The following is an 18,993-nucleotide window of genomic DNA, read 5'->3' as shown; positions in this document are numbered from 1 at the left end:
GCGATATATCGCGATACTACATCGCGCGATTCTCGAATCGATTCAATAATCGGCAGAATCTTTTTTTTTTTTTTTTTTTTTTTTTTTTTTTAGGATTCACACCTTGAGCATGGAAGAATGTTATATGAACGGAACATTACGCCTTAATATTTTATTTTAATGCTGTTCAAACATGAAACAGATTACAACCTCTATAAGATTGAAATTTCAGATAAATAAATAATACATTTTCATATAAATCTTACACTCTACAAGCTTACTGATTAGTATTTTCTAAATTTAAATGAAAAAAATCGCAACAATCGACTTATAAATTAGTATCGGGATTAATCGGTATCGAATCGAATCGTGACCTGTGAATCGTGATACGAATCGAATCGTCAGGTACTAGGCAATTCACACCCCTAATATTAATTATAGATCTTGTGTTACACTGTCCCACTGGCAAAGATCATGCTCAAAGAGTAACCTATGAGTCCTTGTTGTGTTGGCATATGATGAAAGGGGTGGATTAGACAGGCCTGTGCCGATGCCCTTTTGTGCTAATTAACTGGTATACATCTTCCCTTCATCTCATTACCACCTCACTACTATATGCAAACTCCAAAAGTTGTGTTATTTACACCAACATGACGTGCATTGTTAAGGATAGTCAGACTGCTTTTGATTCTAATGAACTGGTGCTTTAATTAAGAGGTCAAGACTTTAAATACATGCAATTAGTAGTGTCAAAGGCCTTACACATAACCTCATGGTTACTCTTTGTACACTTAATTACTGCTTTGTGGTACTTCTAAGGACAATTTGCCCCTGACACATATCATCCCGACACAACATGTTGTTTGACCCACTGCCCGCAGCATCCAAACATTTGTAAGTATGCAGGGATTTCGAATGGTTGTGTGAATGCAGTCAAGTTTCCTCACTGATGCTATTGTGTACGTTTTCCTGTTTTCTCGGTTCACTTATTAAACATACAAAAATAGCATTGCCATAAAGCACAATGTAAGTGCGCCCCATTTACCATTAATAAGCATCAGGTCGGATAATCACTTGCTTGGTTCTGAACTATTGGGATTTCTTTTGTACATCAACTCAACTCATGTGTTCATGTCTTAAAAAAAGACTAATCTCTTGTCATAAATCGTCTGCTGCTCTTCTAACTGTACGAGGTTCCGTTGATGAATTAAATCCAGTAATTAATTCAGTTGCTGGTTCGAAGCAATGGTTCAAGTGTCAGCTGGTGGTTATGGGTCATCTGACGTGAAGGGTAAGAATAGCAGTGAAGATTTTATGCATCTTTTGGCACACAGGACAACCCACCCTAGGCCATGAAGTATATAACATGCAGAGTAATGTCATTTAGACCTTGGCAAGCTTCTTGTGGCCCACTCAGGGGACTTTCTCGCCTCCACAACGCCTCTCTATTCCCAATTCTCTCCGCCCTCTGCCTCTTGTTTTGCTCCACTCCTTGGCAGCATTGTTGTTCTTTTCTTTCTTCATTTCCTTTCCTCCATTTCCCCATCTACTTCTCCAAACGCCACTCGTTGTGCTTTTCTTCCTTTTATCCCTTTGCTTTGTACATCCTGCCTCCTGGAGCATGCCTGGCTTATGTGCCCAGTGTGCCATTGAGCGTCATAACACAAAGCAGTGCCATGATCCAGAAACCCCATTAACACTGGGATTTCACCCAGAGATTATTTAAGTGTGGCATGCCTGCCAGGCAGGGTTGTTCTCTGTAATCTCTACAGCCCAATGAATAGAGTAGAACTCGGGGAAGAAGGGATTTGGAGGAGTTTGAAGGCTGATTGGGTTCTAGAATGGATACAAAATGAGCTTTTAGGCATTTTCAATATTTCAGTTCCATATGGAGTTGGATTTAGGTCGTGGGGGCAATAGCACAATGTGTTAAAGGGAAGTTGAGGTTAAATCGCTGGCAGGATGATCCCATTTTTCGTTAGCGATGTATTCTTCGGAGGTTTGCAAAGTAATTTAATTTGAGGTAATTGTAGCAAGGATCCATAATTAAAATAATTCAAATGCATTCCATTTATAGATGAGGAAAATGAAATGGTAATAAGGCCGCTGGCTCTTTCTACTCGTGCCCCATACATGACTTTCCTTTCATAAGCATTCCTTTGTAAGTGCATCTAAAATCACATTTCTTCATGTGTCATAGGATTGAACGTTGGATAAAAATAACAACCTTAAGACAAAGCCAACAATGACACCTTTTATCTGACTACTTACTAAATATTACTGTCTTGGGGACTTGGATCTATTGATTTGTCTTTGTTTATTGTGGATGTTGCTGTTGTTTTCCGATTTGTGATTCTGGAAATACTTGTGTGCATGTCTCAGGGTGATAGCAGAGTGTGTCCTCGCCACAACACCGTTACCCTCTCACAGCCGCAGAGGTCTTTGACCCAATCAGTGAGTCAGAGTGCCTGCTGATTTTTTGACATTGAGAGGGGTGCAGACAAAGCTACTCATCAAGCATGGAATGATTGAGAGGATTGGAGGAGGAATGGGTTTGGACAGAGGGACATTTCCAATTTACATGCTATCCTTGCTCTCAGGCACTCAAAACAGAAAATATTATTGCTATTAACAACATGTAGCAATAAACACAAGATATTGTATTTCTTATATTTTGCCCATGTCATGTAACAGTGTAGCTCATGCAAATAGATGATTAAAAAATATCTCAACATGAACAAATATGGGTTAAGCAAGCTCTGCAAACTACAACAAAAATACTAAACATTATGTTTAATGAGTAGCTCAATGATGAACATTGTCTTTTTTTTGTAGACGACACAGTTTGAACAGCTCCTGGATCAGGAGAATATGTCCTGTTGTGTTATGTCATGTATGATGTAGGACCATGCACTTTTTGCAATTTTTTCATTTAATCGGCTGTATGACAACAAATGTCATTTTGAATATGGAAAAAATACATGCATATGTGTGCTCTTAATAGATTTCATTTTTGATGATACATTTTTAATGCATTTATAAAATATCCACCATACTAACCCAGCAACAAAGGGTTTGTAGCAAACAACAAAATCACCACATGCTGTATATTTTTTTCCCAGTATAAAAGGCTGTCTTGCATAAAAATGACCATTCAAGGATGGCCCAAAACACTGTGCACATGTATTTATTTATTTATTTATTTATTTATTTATTTATTTATTTATTAAAAATCAACTCACTCGAAAATTTATAGTACTTGTATCTTGGTGATTGGTGATATTACAACTTAAAACTACAGTCTACCCCTGCAAATTGGCACCTGTGAATATATATATATATATGGATTTTTTTTTCCCCTTATTATTAATTGGCCACTCAGAGCATATTTCCAGGCTGCATGCTGCCAGTTGCTCATCTCTATTCTAATAGGCTCCCTGTATTTTAAAAACTTTTTATTTTTTTAAACAAAACATGTATGTAAGACTAAGAGGGTGTAAAATGTGCTTGATTTTATCAAGCAATACAAAATCAAGAATTGATATGATATATTGATTGATATGTTGCCCGCAAATGCGTATGAGTAAACAATGCATATGTACTAACAATATCCTTTATTAATGACACAAGTATGCCTACAAATTCACATGAAAATGCATCCAAGTCAACATTGCATAATTTTCATGCAAATTATTGCCAACACAATCATTCCACCCTCTAATTTATGTATATTAATTTAAAGAGGCACAAAAGGTTTGCTGTTTTTTTTTTTTGTTTTTTTTTTTTTCATTTTGGAAATTTTGTCAGCTGTCTTGGATAAACATGAGTTATATGGTCGAAGGACTAGTATTGCCAGTCTCATTAACAGGAAAGTAAAATGCTGTAAACTAGATTGCTTAAACCATCTATGCTCAATTATAGACATCTTGGTAATTAAAACCCATGTTCACGTGCCATGTAATTTCATGAGTTTTGGCTCATGGCGAGGAGTGGAGTGTTCCAATTGGAAGGAATGCTGCTTTCATCCTCGTGTTCCGTGTTTAGCAGTGAGAGTGCACGCTGGAAAGAGTCAGTACAACGGGACTGGCAGGGGAGAGTCCTGATTGTAGGCACAGATGTAAGGATTTATGAGTCCTCAATACTGGCATTTACACAAGGCGGCATAATAAAAATATTCTCATATGGGGCCCTCAGAGACACAAGCAAAGCACATAATCCTTGAGATTAGTGTGATTGATTGTTTCCTCCAAACAGGATTTAAAATAGCAAGATAGTTACAATCTTCCCTGTGATTGACTGCCGAGCAGTCAAGGATGCGCGCCGACCGCCTCTCACTCAAAGTCAGCTGGGATAGACGCCAGCTCACCCGTGATACTGAACAGTATAAGGGGGAGAAACAAATGAACGTAATCTTTCCTTTCGGAGTTATTTTTTTATGTTGTGACTCGTAAAACGCAGGTCAATTAACACGTTTTACCCCCTATGTCCTTGAGCTCACTTTGTTTCGTTAATATTTATGTTTCAGCAGATGTTTATGTCATTTGTACCAGCCCCCAATGAACTCTTCCTCTTTGCAAAAGAAATGATTGCAGAGGAACCTTGCAGGTAACACGTTCAACGACCTCGACAAGTGCACAATTTGTATCAGAGCACATTTGATTTTCTTGGTTTGAGATTTCAAAGGTATCACCTGCTGTAATTGCCTGACTCAGGAATCTATAAATCATTGTTCAGTAAGGTCATCTTGTAATTTCTTCCCTAATGTTGGCATTTATTTTCCTAGCATGCTCTCTTTTTCGCATTTAATCTAGCCAGGTCATTTGAAAGATTAATTGCTGCCATCTTCAAAAACAACAAATTAGTTTCACACGTCCTGACATTAAACGTGAGCACAGCCACACACATCAATACAAATACGGGGGGGGGGTGACATTGCAGATGAAGCTATCACTGTTGCGCCCTTTCCAAATCAATCATGGTAAAGTGTTAACCCCATAAATAGGGCCTGTTTTTCATGCAAGGAAGTTAATTTTAACAGCAAGTCCAGACTATAATTTCTGTTTAAATGAAACAGAATTACTTGTGTGACATTTTCTCATCTTTTCTGCATTGATGCACCTAAGGAAGTCATTCAAATGTCAAATGAAGTCCATGTTTACAAATGGGTATTGCCTTTATTTCCGGTACTATAAAATGCGTTAATGTGATAGCTGTTAATAACTAGCCATTTCTGTTTATTACTCTGTTCCAATCAATGTAAAGGTAACAGTCACATTTTCACTTTAGTGTTGATCTCACACGCTTGGTCTTAAGTGTCACTTCTTATATTTAACCAGCACTCTTGTCAGTTTACGCCTCACCAACCTCATTGTTTAATTACATAGTAAACACGAACGCCATCGGAAATCCTTGCAGCTCATGTCCCCATTTAGAGGGACACTGCTTACACAATTTAATTAATTCCCTTTTCTATTTGTTCAGATTCTTGTTCTATTCAAATGGTTACTATTTTTTTTCTTCTATAACTGTCTATTTTATTTTATTTTATTATTTTTTACTTTAACTTATGGATTGAAAATAAAATTTTGCATATATCAACATTCTTCAAATTTTAGTCAGGGACTTACTGGCAACAGGTTTTGGCCCGGGAATATTCTCAGGGCCGAGGGTGGGTTATTTCTTTTATGGCAGATTATATGCAAAGATTCATATTCATCATTCCATGACGGTGGGGGAGGGGAGTGCACATAGAAGCCGGCATGCACCGATTACAATTCATCGACTGGCGGATGCGACTGGCCCGGAAATGGATCGGCGGGTCGGTATACTGACGAAATTTGTGATGGCCATCACACCCCTGATCAAGATAGCGTTTACATTTTGTGTTTATTAACCTTTTTGACTTCATTTGAGACAGCAGCATTGCCCAAGGGCATCTTTGTAGAAAGTGAGCTGACATCACTCTGAAACCAAATGAAAAGAAATTGTTCGTTTGCGTCCTGACTTAGTTGTTTATGGTCAAATGAGGCCTATTGTGCCCGCTTAAAGGACGTACTTGCTGTGCGGCTCCTTCTGATGTGCTTGTCCCGACAGTGGCAGTAGTGTGACAAAGGTAGATTGATGATGTCAAGGAGTGGATTAGGCGAGCACACTTATGTTTGGCTAATGATAATGGAACTGATGCTGCGATGAAAGTGCTTTGAATGAACATTTATGACCAATAAACAGCTTGAAGCTTTGCTTCTCATTTGAAGAACTGTTAGCTATCTACCAAACTAAACACTGTGTTCAGGGAGGCTAGAATACAAATATGTCAGAAAACAAAAACTACAAACCATTCTGGTGCCACCCAAAAAAGTATGTATGTTTGGTGGACTTTCTGTAGCCTACTGCTTATCCCCCTTCGGGTGGTGGGTGAGAAGGAGCCCATCACAGCTCTCAATGCTGGTCTTGAGTCATGATTGAACACTGGCAGGAAAGTCAAGGAATCAAGCCTTTATGTCCAGAGGTGAAATGCAGACACAAGAATAACTCATTCAAACCTGCTGACCACAATTACAAATGTTGAGTAGATACCGACGTTGAAAATGAATCAATAGTGTACCATCTAGATGTACTATGGATGAGTCTTCATAAACAAAATACACGCGTTTTAAAACGAACCAGGATCAATACAATTGATTGTATTATTAATATTCATAATTTTCACCTCGTTGAGGCTTGCAGGCAGCCAATTCACAAACCATTTCCATGACAGCTAATTTAATGCCTGACCAGCTTGCAAATTCTGACACAATTGCTGTCTTATGGGTTGTCTGGATATGAACGACACGACACAATTGCCTTGAGATGAGCCATGAGCTTATGTTTAGCTGCATGAGACAAATAGACAATACTGTGCATTTTCTGTAAGCAGTACATCGATATTAAGTTAATGGTTTGAGCTAATGTACAGCTTACCTTTTAGTCTGAATACTGTAGCACATGTGCATAATGTAGGTTAATTAGAGGCTGAGTTGCCCATGAATATGCATGTGAGTGAAAATGGTTCTTTGTCTGTACGTCCCTTGCGGTTGACTGGCAACCAGTCTAGGCACTGCCTCGCTTCTAAAGTTTCCAATTCACCTGTGACCCTAAACAGGAACAGTGTTAGAAAATAAATGGATGATTGCACACAAGTCCACCACATCTCTTTCCCACATCCCATTTAACAGCATTAACGCCCTTCATTTTCAAGCACACTTTGTATCAATTTAATTTAGTGCACTTTTAATAGGCACAACAGTTCTGTGCTTTCCCTCAGGTGCTTAGGAATAAATGTATATGTGTGCAGACCATCTCAGAAATTACAATTATTAAGAGAGAGGAGACCTGCCTCCAAATTGCAATTACAGAGCTCTCTGGAGATGGATAAGGTCCTGTTTTATTACCAAATTCCTCCAGGCTCAAGGTAATGATCAACACAGTATGTCTGTTGCTGCTTCACTCTGCAAGACAATAACTTTGCCTGCTTCGCTCATTGCTGAGCCTTATTTCTATCAACCTTTCAAAATAACTGCCCAAACAAGGCAGGGCAATGGGAAACGGGCCCTTCCTTTCGCCGTGGTTTAGTTTACTACCACTTAATGTTGTATTTTGTACAAAATGTTTCCCCCTTATCATCCAAAAAAGTATCTATGATATGAGGAACCCTATTTTCGTGAACAGGCACACATACATATATATTTTTCCTCTATAAAACTGTATCGCTGACACAATGCTGTCAGGCAGGTAACATTCTCCTGGCATTTGTCAAACAGATGCTACCATCATATTGCCAGACAGAGGCAAGTGATTTGCCACTCCACAGAACACATTCTTCCGTTTCCGATTCCAGAAGCAGAGGACTTTACACTACTTCATCTATGGCTTGGCATCCTGCTTGGTAATGTCGGTCTTGCCTGCAGCTGCTCAGCCATGGAAACCTTGGCCATGAAGCTTCCAATATACACTTTATGACCCTCATCTCATTTGCATGGCTGCATTTTGGTGAGTGCCTTTGTGAAAAAGTAAATTTAAATAGATTTAAATATATGAGCTTCATACTACTTCATAACGGTATAAAACTGTCTAATATAAAATGTCAACACTGAGACTGCTGTCTGTGTTCAATGCGAGGCGATTTTATTTTTTCTGTCTGTGGCATTTGAATTTGCATGAATTGCGGTATTTGGAGATGACATTCCTGACGCTAGGTATGGCCAGTTAGACATGATTTATTTATTTATTTATTTATCTGCTTTCTATCCACTGCCACGACTGATTAAGAACACTTCAATTTCTTAGATCTGAAATTAACAGAAAATGTCATTATCTAAGTTTAATCCAGTGCCAGATAAGAGAGAATACATTTTTTTTTTCCTGTGGCTATTATTGTCGCAGCGACTATACATCTGCGTTGAGCTGTGTAAAACAACGAACAAAAAATAATCATTATGTAATGTAGCATAAATTCACAATCTGTGAGAATAAACAAGAACAGCTCCACCGATGTGCATTAGAGACTCGAGATGTGAAACAAGTAAGCATCTGTGAGTTGGAAGAGTATGAAAAAACAAGACAACCAGGTCAATACCTTCACCTTGACTTGCATAAAGCCTCATGGCAATCTCGAGGAAAATCTACACTTTTCAAGTCATGTAAAGACATGCAAAATATTAAAGTAAAAGGATGACAACTTTTTTTCTTTAATGAAGTTTTGGAAGCAGTCCATGGTGGCTTGTTAAACATTTTGGTGGGTAATATTGCAAGGCAAGGCAAGTTTATTTTTATAGCACATTTCATACACAAGGCAACTCAATGTGCTTTACACAAGTAAAGACAACACCATAAGCATAAACAAACACAGGAGTTAACATTCAGCGCAAAGAAAACAAAATTAGGTTACAAAATTTACTAAAACATACATTGACAATGTTAAAAGTCAGCAAACTTTAAAAACATTTAGCATGAGGAAGTTTTTAATAATAATAATAATAATAATAATAATAATAATAATAATAATAATAATAATAATAATAACAATACTAATAATAAGTAAAAGGGAAACACATGATTTAAAACTATTTACGCAAAAGACTTTAATCAAAGAAAGTGATTAGAACAAAAGCAAAGTTTTCAACCTGGATTTAAAAGCATTTACACTCGGGGCTGACTTCACTTCTGTTGGCAGTTTACTCAATTTGTGTGCAGCATAACAGCTAAATGCAGCTTCATCGTGTTTACTTCGAACTCCGGGTTCCACTTGTTGGCCCAAGTCTGCAGGTCTCAGAAGCATGCAGTCCTTCAGTCTGGATATGTTTTTCAGCTGATGATTCCATTTAACCCCACCCAAGTTTCCAGCCTTTTCAACAGTATATTATGATCAATTGTGTCAAATGCTGAGGTCCAATATGACAAGCACCGATACCTTCTCTGGCTCAGTGCTCAATCTTAGTACTTTAATCAGAGCTGTTTCTGTACTGTGATGAGGTGGAAAACCTGACTGGAATTGATCAAAAAGTCTGTTTGAGCTCAAGAAATTGCTGAGTTAATTAAAAATTACATTTCAACAATTTTGGTTAAGGAGGGAAGTTTTGAGATTGGTCTATAATTTGTTTGCAGGGAGACATCCAGTGTTCTCTTTTTTTAGAATGGGCTTGATGGGGGCTACTTTTCGAGATTTAGGAAGCTCACCTGATTGACCTGGGCAGTTGATTATTTGCTGTAAATCGATTTGAACAGATTCCGCAATAGTTTTGAAAATTTCAGACGATATTGAGTCAAGACAGCTCGTGGAAGTTTTCAATTGCTGAACCAAGTCTGATATAGTTATTTTGATCCACTGAGGGGGCAATTATTTCCCCCAAAAAATTTGACTTGTTGGTATTATAGAACTGCCCAGACAGAAAATGAATGCTGAGGTATTGGGTGAACAAACAGTGGGGCGGAAGATGCCGTTTCGTGTTTACTACCGATGTATGGTTTGATTATCATCACCCCTGGAGAGACAGCACATCTTCGTGTTGTATTCATTCTACACTTTTTTTTCCCACGCCAAAACAGCAGAAAACTGTGCTCCAGTCCTAAATAATTGGTAGGATATGCCATATAGAAAATACAGTATATTGTTGCCTGTAAACACATACACAGTCTAAATAGTGACTTCTTTGTTATTTTGCACTATATTGGAGAGAGAAAAAAAGATGCCTTATGGCACTATTTCCTTTTGTGTCACAGACTTACTGTGATCATGTTAAAGGTCAACATTTCATTCTGAATTAAGTAAAAACAAAAACAGTAGTATATTGTAAAGACTGAATTGAATTAAGATTATGATATAACCCTGTCTTTACACAGATGTAATATCAGTTGTTATGACCCAAAAGGAAATACTGCAACCATACACGGTAAATAATGGTTTTGAACAGCTTGCAGTAGCATTGCCCTCAACTGCAAATTCAATTATTTTATTCACAGTGTATAATGAGCAGCAAAGGTTTAGTCTAGTGGAACGCCCTCTGTGTTATGCTGTTGCAAATTTGACACGACACTCTGCACATTCCAAAGACAGTCGTTAGTATCTGATCCAAGAAAGCCTAAAGTTTCTTTCCAAAAGGGAGGATGGAGATTTGAACTGGAGAAGTCAAAGTACCATAACAATTGCAAGCATCATTACTCTTTAATATAGTAGGAGAGAGTTTGGAAACAAACTGTCAATATCAGGAGTTTAGTTTTAACTCAGCAACAGTCTCGATTGTCTTGAGATTTGAGGTTACCATTAACTGACATGTTAAGCTTCTCAGACAAAGATATTAAGTCGCAGGCCTTTATTTGCTGCTTCCCACACATGTAAATACATAATATGTTAGGTTTCGGAAGATGGTTTGTTTTGCGGTTCTAGTGTGTATGCTGTTCAAGTTCACAGGTGAGCTGGAGCCTGTCCTACAGTAGCTGATGGCCATCCCACATTCTTTTGACTGTGAGGCAGAAACGTTATCCAAGTGCACCTATATTGACTCGAATAGGTTAAATATTTGCTCTAGATGTAGTTAAAGGGAAAACAGCATCATCTGACAAGTCATGTATCAAGTACTGTTTCCAATGCATAATAGATTTTTTATTTTTATTTTTTTTAAGCATAAAGTACCGGGTAGTTTAATTCTGTGCATATATATTGCTTGGAATTGACTAACATGTAAATGTCATTCGGTTAATAACAGGCTTTGTATTTTTTTTTTCCCCTTTTCTTTTTCTGCTTCCCTTGCAACTTTCTCCCTGCGCTTATATATCTCTGTGATCACCTCTCACTTGCATTCTCAACTCCCCCCCCCCAACACACACACGCATACACACATTAGTCCTTCTTGCTCTTCATCTCTTCTCACAAGAAGCCGTTTCCTGGCCTCAAAGAAAACACTTGAAAGGATCCATCAACTGGACTAGTATTCTCTAGAGGATGCAGTTAGTGTGTTGCTATGCTATGTTTGCTATCATATTTAACCAACCCGAGATAGCCGTTTTTGTGGATCACAGCCCGTATTTGGAATTTTGCTGCAAAGCTGCATGACGCAGTATGACTTCTACCATCCTATTTTGCAATTTTTATTTATTTTTTTTAGCTCATTGTGAAGTACATCCATAAATAGAGGCAATGTTTATCATCAATTTATTAGCAAATGGATAGCTTTATACATTAGTACATTGGTGGTACATATCCAGTATGGACTGCATTGTTTTGTAATAGATTAAATGGTCACAAATAAAACCTAGGGCAAGATGGCAATCTTCTACTTTGTGGGTATTTGAACAGCAGCTGGAGACCGCAATCTGCCACCAAAACAGAGTGCAATTCATACCCAAATAGCAACATCTGGGCATGCTTAACAGCATGGAAAAATAAACAAGCCCTATGGACACGAGATCCCCCACACTCAATCACGTTTACTCCCTCTCCACCCGCTCTTCCCTCTATTGTGAAGGCTGTAGGTTGTTGGTGTACGCCTGGCACATCAGTACTGATAGAGTGCATCCAATTAATTAGCCAAACACTATCTCATTAGCAATAGCCAACAGACAAAAACAAGAATACTCTTTTAAACAACCTTCTCTCCTCTTCTATAACCTCTGTGGTTCTGAGTGGGAGGGCCATGAGAGAATATGTGAATGTTGTTCAGTAGGAGTGTCCATCTTTAAACAACTGTATTGCTCTTGGCTAACATTTATTCAACGGTTTATGCTGAATTCATCAGTGTAACCCACAATGCGTCCTCACAACTTTGTATCAGGAGGAAATCTAATGGTTTTCTTTGTCTTGATGCTATCCATCTGTGTGGACATCTGCAGCATTTGCACAGTGCTGTAAGCAAAAGTCAGTGCCTTCTGACACCGTTCTGAATTCTTGCATCTCTCAACACCTGTGCCTCAGTGTTATTGAAAGCACTCAGGGGCTTTGCACCAAACTAAAGCCACTGGCTATTTTTTTTTTCTTTTTTTAATTTACAATACTATTTGTGGTTGTTAGCAAGAAGAAATTTTGAGCCCAGAATGCTTATCAGTCCTTCTGTCTATCTAACTAAAAGACAATCGTGACAGATAAAATGTTCACTGTGTTTACAGAGGTCAGACAAATTGTATTGAGGCAAACGACACAAGTTAAGGCAATATTCTTGAGCACAAAGATAATCAAAGACGGCAGCCGGCGATAAGCCTTGGAGGTCAGTGATTCTTAAGTAAGGTCACTTCCAAAGACCAAACAAAAGGAGGATTTGTTTTGGTCTATACGTAGGCGTGCATCGATTGTATGGACTTAAAATGCCAAGGCTACACAGGAATAAAATGATGAATAGATGGAATATTTTATCCAGTTAAGTGACACTTCAGTGGAATTGGTAGTATAATTATTTAGCAGAATAGGTATTAGGTAAATTTAATATGGATACTCTACACCAGAGGTTATCAACCTTTTTGAAAGTGAGAGCGCTTTCTTGGGGAATGTAAAGGACTATCAGTTTTATACACACTTCTGAAAGAGAAAATTTGCTAAAAGGACCTTGAACTATTTGTTTAATTATATATATATGTGAAGACACTGACACTGATCATGCTCACAATCATTTTATCAACAGTAATTGGATAATGGATGGATGGATTGATTTAAGATAGTAAGATAAAGATGAATATTCCCACGGACGTTGGTGACCACACACTAGTACATTTATAACAATCAATTGCTATATAGATGACGTGATATTTTGACTGAATTAGCAATTATTTTGTACAAGCCAGGCATTTATGAGTATGCGTTGACAATGTTGCTTTTGAAGAGATGATTGAATATCTTTTGAGAGAACGCAAATGAACCTCTGCTGACCACGATATATGAATTTTCATGTTTCTTATATGAAGGATATGCACACGGATGCTTATTTGTTCTGTCACAAGTGTGATTGAAAATTTGTATTTTAAAATCAATACGCAGCATAATCGTAATCGATGCTAGCACGTGCAGTATACAAACACTTTGTTTCAGTGTCTTTTATTCTCAGGTTAAAGTGTGAGAACTGCAACGACATGATCATTACGCTCATGCACATCAGGCTCGACACATGTACATACACGCACTTCTTTCCCCTTCCATCTCTCTTCCCTAATAGCTCCCCTGTTGTCTACTCACTTGTCTACCATCTCATTTAAGGAATTCATCTTGCTATCTCATGGGCGCCATTGATTATTGCTTTCTGTGGTTATGCACGCAACGATGATAATTTGTGTCTTGCTTGGAATTTTTCCGTGCCAATTATGGCTTCCTATTATTGTGATGTGCTCCATGTTCCCTTACAGTACAATCATCAGGCATCAAATTTCTTGCCATCACGTGCCATAAGATTGATTCAAAGCCACAGTTTCACAGATTTCACAGATTAGTTTTGTCAGATGTAGATGTGCTTGCCACAGACGCAAAATACATTAATTCAGACATTGTACACACCAATAAAAACAATCAGGTCCTATCAAGTCAATACAATCTTTTAGCATGGTTTCCGCAAGTCTTTTCTCATGAGTGGTTTGAAGGGCACCCTATGAAAGGTTTTGTCACTTAAAGTAACACGTTGAACACCAGGATAATTTGGAAAAAGCCCAAAAGTTAGATTTAAAAAAATAAAAAAGCCAAAATTTTTAGCAGAGTTGAGGAAATCCTTTACTGAAAGAGAAGCATGACAAAAAATTAACATTAACACTCATTGCATGTTCAGTCTAAGTCCACTTTTTTTATTATTTTTTTTATTTTATTTTTTCCAAGCAAGCAAGTTCAACATACCGCGTTTGGCTGGCAACCAGTTCAGGGTGTACCTCGCCTACTGCCCGTAGCCGGCTGGGATAGGCTCCAGCACCCCCGCAACCCTTGTGAGGAGTAAGCGGTTTGGAAAATGGATGGATTGAAGTTCAACATACGCTTAATCTAAACCTGAGTTCTGAGTTGACTTCCCTTGACCATGAAAATTGCAATTGATCGGGCTTTCCTTCATTTCAGGGTCAACTTCCTCTGAGTTTTCTGATCCTTTTCTGACTTCTATCACAAGCAGTCATGTGTCGGTATCAATAAGTGGGAGGAGCTAAAGGAAATTATCATAACATAACATAATATCAAATACACCCACAAGTGCTACCTGACAAAATCAACGACAAAGAACACAACTTGTTTTGGTGTTGATGCTTTTGTTCATTCTGCACAATGTAGCCTATGAATCACCGCTTTTTTTCACAATTCTTATGTTATAATTCCTATAATAACCTTAATATAAAGCAGTATAGACAATTGCTACTAACCAACAGTGTTGTAAATAACATGCAATGGAAAATAAACATTTTCCAATCTTCTGTAAGCTTTACCTTCATCAATTTGCTAATGCACATCTATTTTAATGAGGATGAAAACAGTCTACACAGGTTTGAAAATACACCATTGAAGTATTACATTGTTTACCCGTCAACCAATTAGCTGTGTGTCAAGTAAAGCAACAAATGAGGACAAATAACTTTATTTTTCTGTCTTAAACATAAACAGAAGACATCATGACTTCTTTTGTGCCTGACAGGCGACATAATAAATTGTCTGCTTCTTTAGAAAATAGAAACCAATCACAAAGGAGGAAAACAATTGATTACAGTTTGCATGCCTGTTTATACTTGGAGGAAAAGAATTACATTGTGGCCATTGGAATTTTTGAATCTGATTGAAAAGCCATGACCTGGGGTTCCTCAAGGGTCAGTTCTTGGACCCCTTTTGTTCCGTCTGTGTATGTGACCTTTGGGACAAATGCGACAGCAATGTTGGCTTGTCATGGTTATGTTTAAAGGTCCCCAAATGACAGCAGTTCAATTAACGTGTCATGTCACTGTCTAGAGCAACATATTACTTTTTGTAATTATACAATTCATCATCGGTGAGATCAGAGGTCTCTGTTCAATTTCATCTGTATGTTTGATGGGCTTGAGGTCATGACACAAAACCATCCGACCATTCCGTTATGGGCCTTGCTTTGAGCAATTGTGTTCCATCTTTTCTGTGGAGATTCGGCCGATTCTGTCAGCACAAAAGTGTGAAAGTGTTACACACCTTCCATTCACATTCACTGTTGCATTGACAAATTTGTCATTTAAATGCAGTATACTGTACAGCACTTAACTGCTTTCCTTTTTTCCATCTCCTCAGACGGCCCCCTGGGACCGCGTGGCCTCATGGAGGCCTCGGAGATGTGCACACAGGAATGCCTGGTCCTGGGACATTCCGACAACTGCTGGATGCCCCCATCGTTGGCATCCTACCAGCAGCACAAGTCCCCCGTGTCCAGTTTTGCATCACAGAGAGAGTGGGGTCCTAAGGACAAACTTCTCAATGGACATACCTTGACTCGAACCTGGAAAAAGGAGAATGGGCCGTCAGAGCATTTTGGCGACAGGAAGCAATTTGGGAGTGAAGAGGGACACTTCACAAGCAGCAGCATGGCTGATATTCCTTTGGTAAGTTTGAAGTCCTGCCAGACAGCTTCCTGCCCAGACAGCCCCAAGGACCAGCAGCTTTAAAATGGACTTTGGTCAACACAAACAGACAAAACAATGCACCTGAGCTACTCTCGTTTTTTTTTATTTCTTTCTTTCATGATTTCTTACCACTTCTGCTCATGCTTCTGCATTGTGGTAGCCACATGTACAATATAAGGCATCAAACTCAAGTGCTTATGCAATGTTGCCTCCAAGTCAACAATTCCGAGGATGTATCTCTCATTATGTACCTTCATGGATTGAAATGCAGAGGAAAGACATATAATGCGGGGAAAAAATGAAGACAATACTTTAAAAAAAATATAAAAAATATCTTGGCAGACTGAAATATATATACAAATATATGTAACGTGGTTGCTATTGAGGTGTTCTCGACTTTATTATTCGACACAATCAAATAAAATGGAATACATTTCAGAAGGCTGTTCTTAAAACACTATGTGGACACTTGTTCATTCATTCATGTAAATGTGTGTTTGTAAATAAGACTTATTAACCACTGTCACATATCTGTAATAACCAGAGTGATTTGCAGAGGTCACTGCTGCACTCATCAGGATTTGGATTTTTAGCTGGACAGTGATCTGTAACGTGTGTGCCGTTTTTGTTTGTTTGTTTTTTTATCCCACCAGATTGCTTTTGAAACAATGTTATTTCCATGATATGCTCATTGTTCCCCATATACAACATATTACTGAAACAGTATAAAATCACAGATTTCCATTTTTTAACAAGAAAAAAAAGTATGAAGGATGTCAGTGCTCAATATGTGCATTATAAAAGCAAATCACTATGAAAACGCTCTATAAACTGATTTTGAAAGTGTTCAGTACAATTGGATAGCAATATATTTGTAAATGACTAAATGTTTTATCTGATGTTGATCTTATTGCTGTATAGATTTGATTCAGATTGTGATTTAACCCAGTACAATCCTGCAGTAGTATTTTGAATTTGGTGACATATGTATATAAATATATATATATATTATTTCCACATGAGCTATATTATTCCACATAAAAAAAGTTAAAAAAAAGAAAAAGGTTGAGATAATATTTCAATTTCTGTGCCTTCATGACTTCACTTTAAAAACTGTTCAGTAATGACAATATGTTGGCTACAATAATTGTTCTGTCCTTCAATTAAATGCCTTATGCATTGGCTGTTTGCCAAATTCTGAGTCATAACTACAAAGGTATTTAAACAAAAACATCACATTACATGTTTATTCCAAATATATAAAGGCATGTGCAGCGAACGTTCATACATCCTTCCACTGTCTGAAAAGGTTTGTTTTTCTTCCACAGCATGGACGGCAAAATACACAATGAAACAGCATGCTTAACAATATAGCTTTTGAAATTAACTTCATTTTGTGTATTTTATTTGGTAGAATTGATTTGTGCATAAAATATTTGGTTTGTGAAGCACTTTCATGTTTATGTCACAATATAAAGAAGTGAAGTAGGATGGAGTGATTTGCTTCTCGCAGTATGTGCCACTTGTGAGGGTGTTTGACATCACAGATATATTGAAACAGTTAATCATTGTTACTTCTATACAGGTATACAGCTACCGCAATAAATGTTTTAAATATGTGTGTGCATATTTTTGTAATTTTCTACTACCACCACTTTTGAGACCTGTTTTCATTGCCTGCCATTAAACTGAAGTAAAACCAGTGAATGAATAACATACTAAATAAATAAGACCTTAAAAACATCATATGGCAATATATTATTATAATTATATTTTCTGTCCGTCTTGTGAAGTGTGAAAAGGGTTTTAAAAGGTCAATAATTAAGTCTTAAAGTAATGATGGAAACTTAAAGTTCCCCAATAATACTATTCACTCTTCTTGCTCTTTGTTTTGCTCTACTGAAGAGTGCGTATCAGTACAGTTAGTGTACGGCGGAGAAGTTCTGCCACATTTTATTTATTTTTTTTACTCAAAGAAAAGCACTCAAAAACACAGTTGAAGCACAAGATATGTACTTCTCCCATTATTGAGGTAATATGGTTAAAACTCATTGAATCTTTACCAACTATAGCAACAATAATTATTTAGTTTTACTACAATTTATTTCTTAAATTAATCAAGGGGCCACTCAGAGTGTGACCATACACTAAGTAAACAAACTTTTCCATAATACTGTGTCTCCTTTCAGTTTAGTATTTCTCTGATTTAGTTTTGTTTCACTGTTACTATAAACAGATAAAAATGTCCCTGGCATACTACAATAACTATTTAAGTAACTAATGTGGCTCTATGTATTTTATTTGTTTTCCTGTTTAAGTTCATTGACGTATTTATCAGCTGTCGCCCAATGGACCTGCTGAAATTGTTTATTGCCATGCTAGCTATTGACTTGGGCAAGAATTGTCTCTGAAATGCATCAAAGCTAATTGCCTTGGAAGTGGGAGGGTAGCGAATTAATGTCATAGCAAGTCCAAGCAAAAAGGCTCCATGTAGCCTTTCCCTTTTCATATGGCTTGGTTGTTGAATGTTCAGCAGCCCCTAACAGAAATGACAGACATTTTGCCAAAGTAGGAAGTGTCAAATGTCGTTGAAGATCCAGTTGCATTTTCCTTTAAACTTCAAATTGTATACATTTAATTATGTATCTTCCTGACTACCAGCAATTCAAATGTGTCCTCTGTAGTGGACCTTTTTAAACTTGAATATCTCCCACCCAGCATACGATTGAATTAACTAATTGTTTGCTCTATAGAGCTTTCCAATGATACCAAATGTGTAGGGGTGGGGCTTCCCTCAGTGCAAGCACTTTTTAGGGAAGAGGAAAAGTAATGTTTTGTTTTTGTTTTTTTCTTTTTCAAAAATTTATTTTGTAGTATTCCAGTTCACAAAGATTGGGGAATATCAAAATAAACATGATTGGACAATATTTTTTTTTCCTGGTAGTCAGGAGG

At 37.5% G+C, this 18,993-nt stretch overlaps 1 protein-coding gene across 4 annotated transcripts in view; it reads left to right on the top strand.

Moving 5' to 3' along the window:
- Nucleotides 1–17,660, top strand: part of LOC144017720 (protocadherin-9-like) — a 156,795-nt gene extending 139,135 nt beyond the window's left edge. For all 4 annotated transcript variants that reach the window (XM_077519595.1, XM_077519593.1, XM_077519594.1 and 1 more), the window contains one exon: nt 15,713–17,660. In XM_077519595.1, coding sequence (XP_077375721.1) covers nt 15,713–16,083 — 371 coding nt within the window. In that variant the 3' untranslated portion in view covers nt 16,084–17,660. The remainder of the gene's footprint in view (nt 1–15,712) is intronic.
- Nucleotides 17,661–18,993: the final 1,333 nt, after the last annotated feature.

This window comes from Festucalex cinctus, chromosome 4, assembly GCF_051991245.1.
Source record: "Festucalex cinctus isolate MCC-2025b chromosome 4, RoL_Fcin_1.0, whole genome shotgun sequence".
NCBI classification, from domain to species: domain Eukaryota; kingdom Metazoa; phylum Chordata; class Actinopteri; order Syngnathiformes; family Syngnathidae; genus Festucalex; species Festucalex cinctus.
Note: the sequence above shows the minus strand (reverse complement) of the source record. Positions and strands in the feature narration are given on the sequence as shown.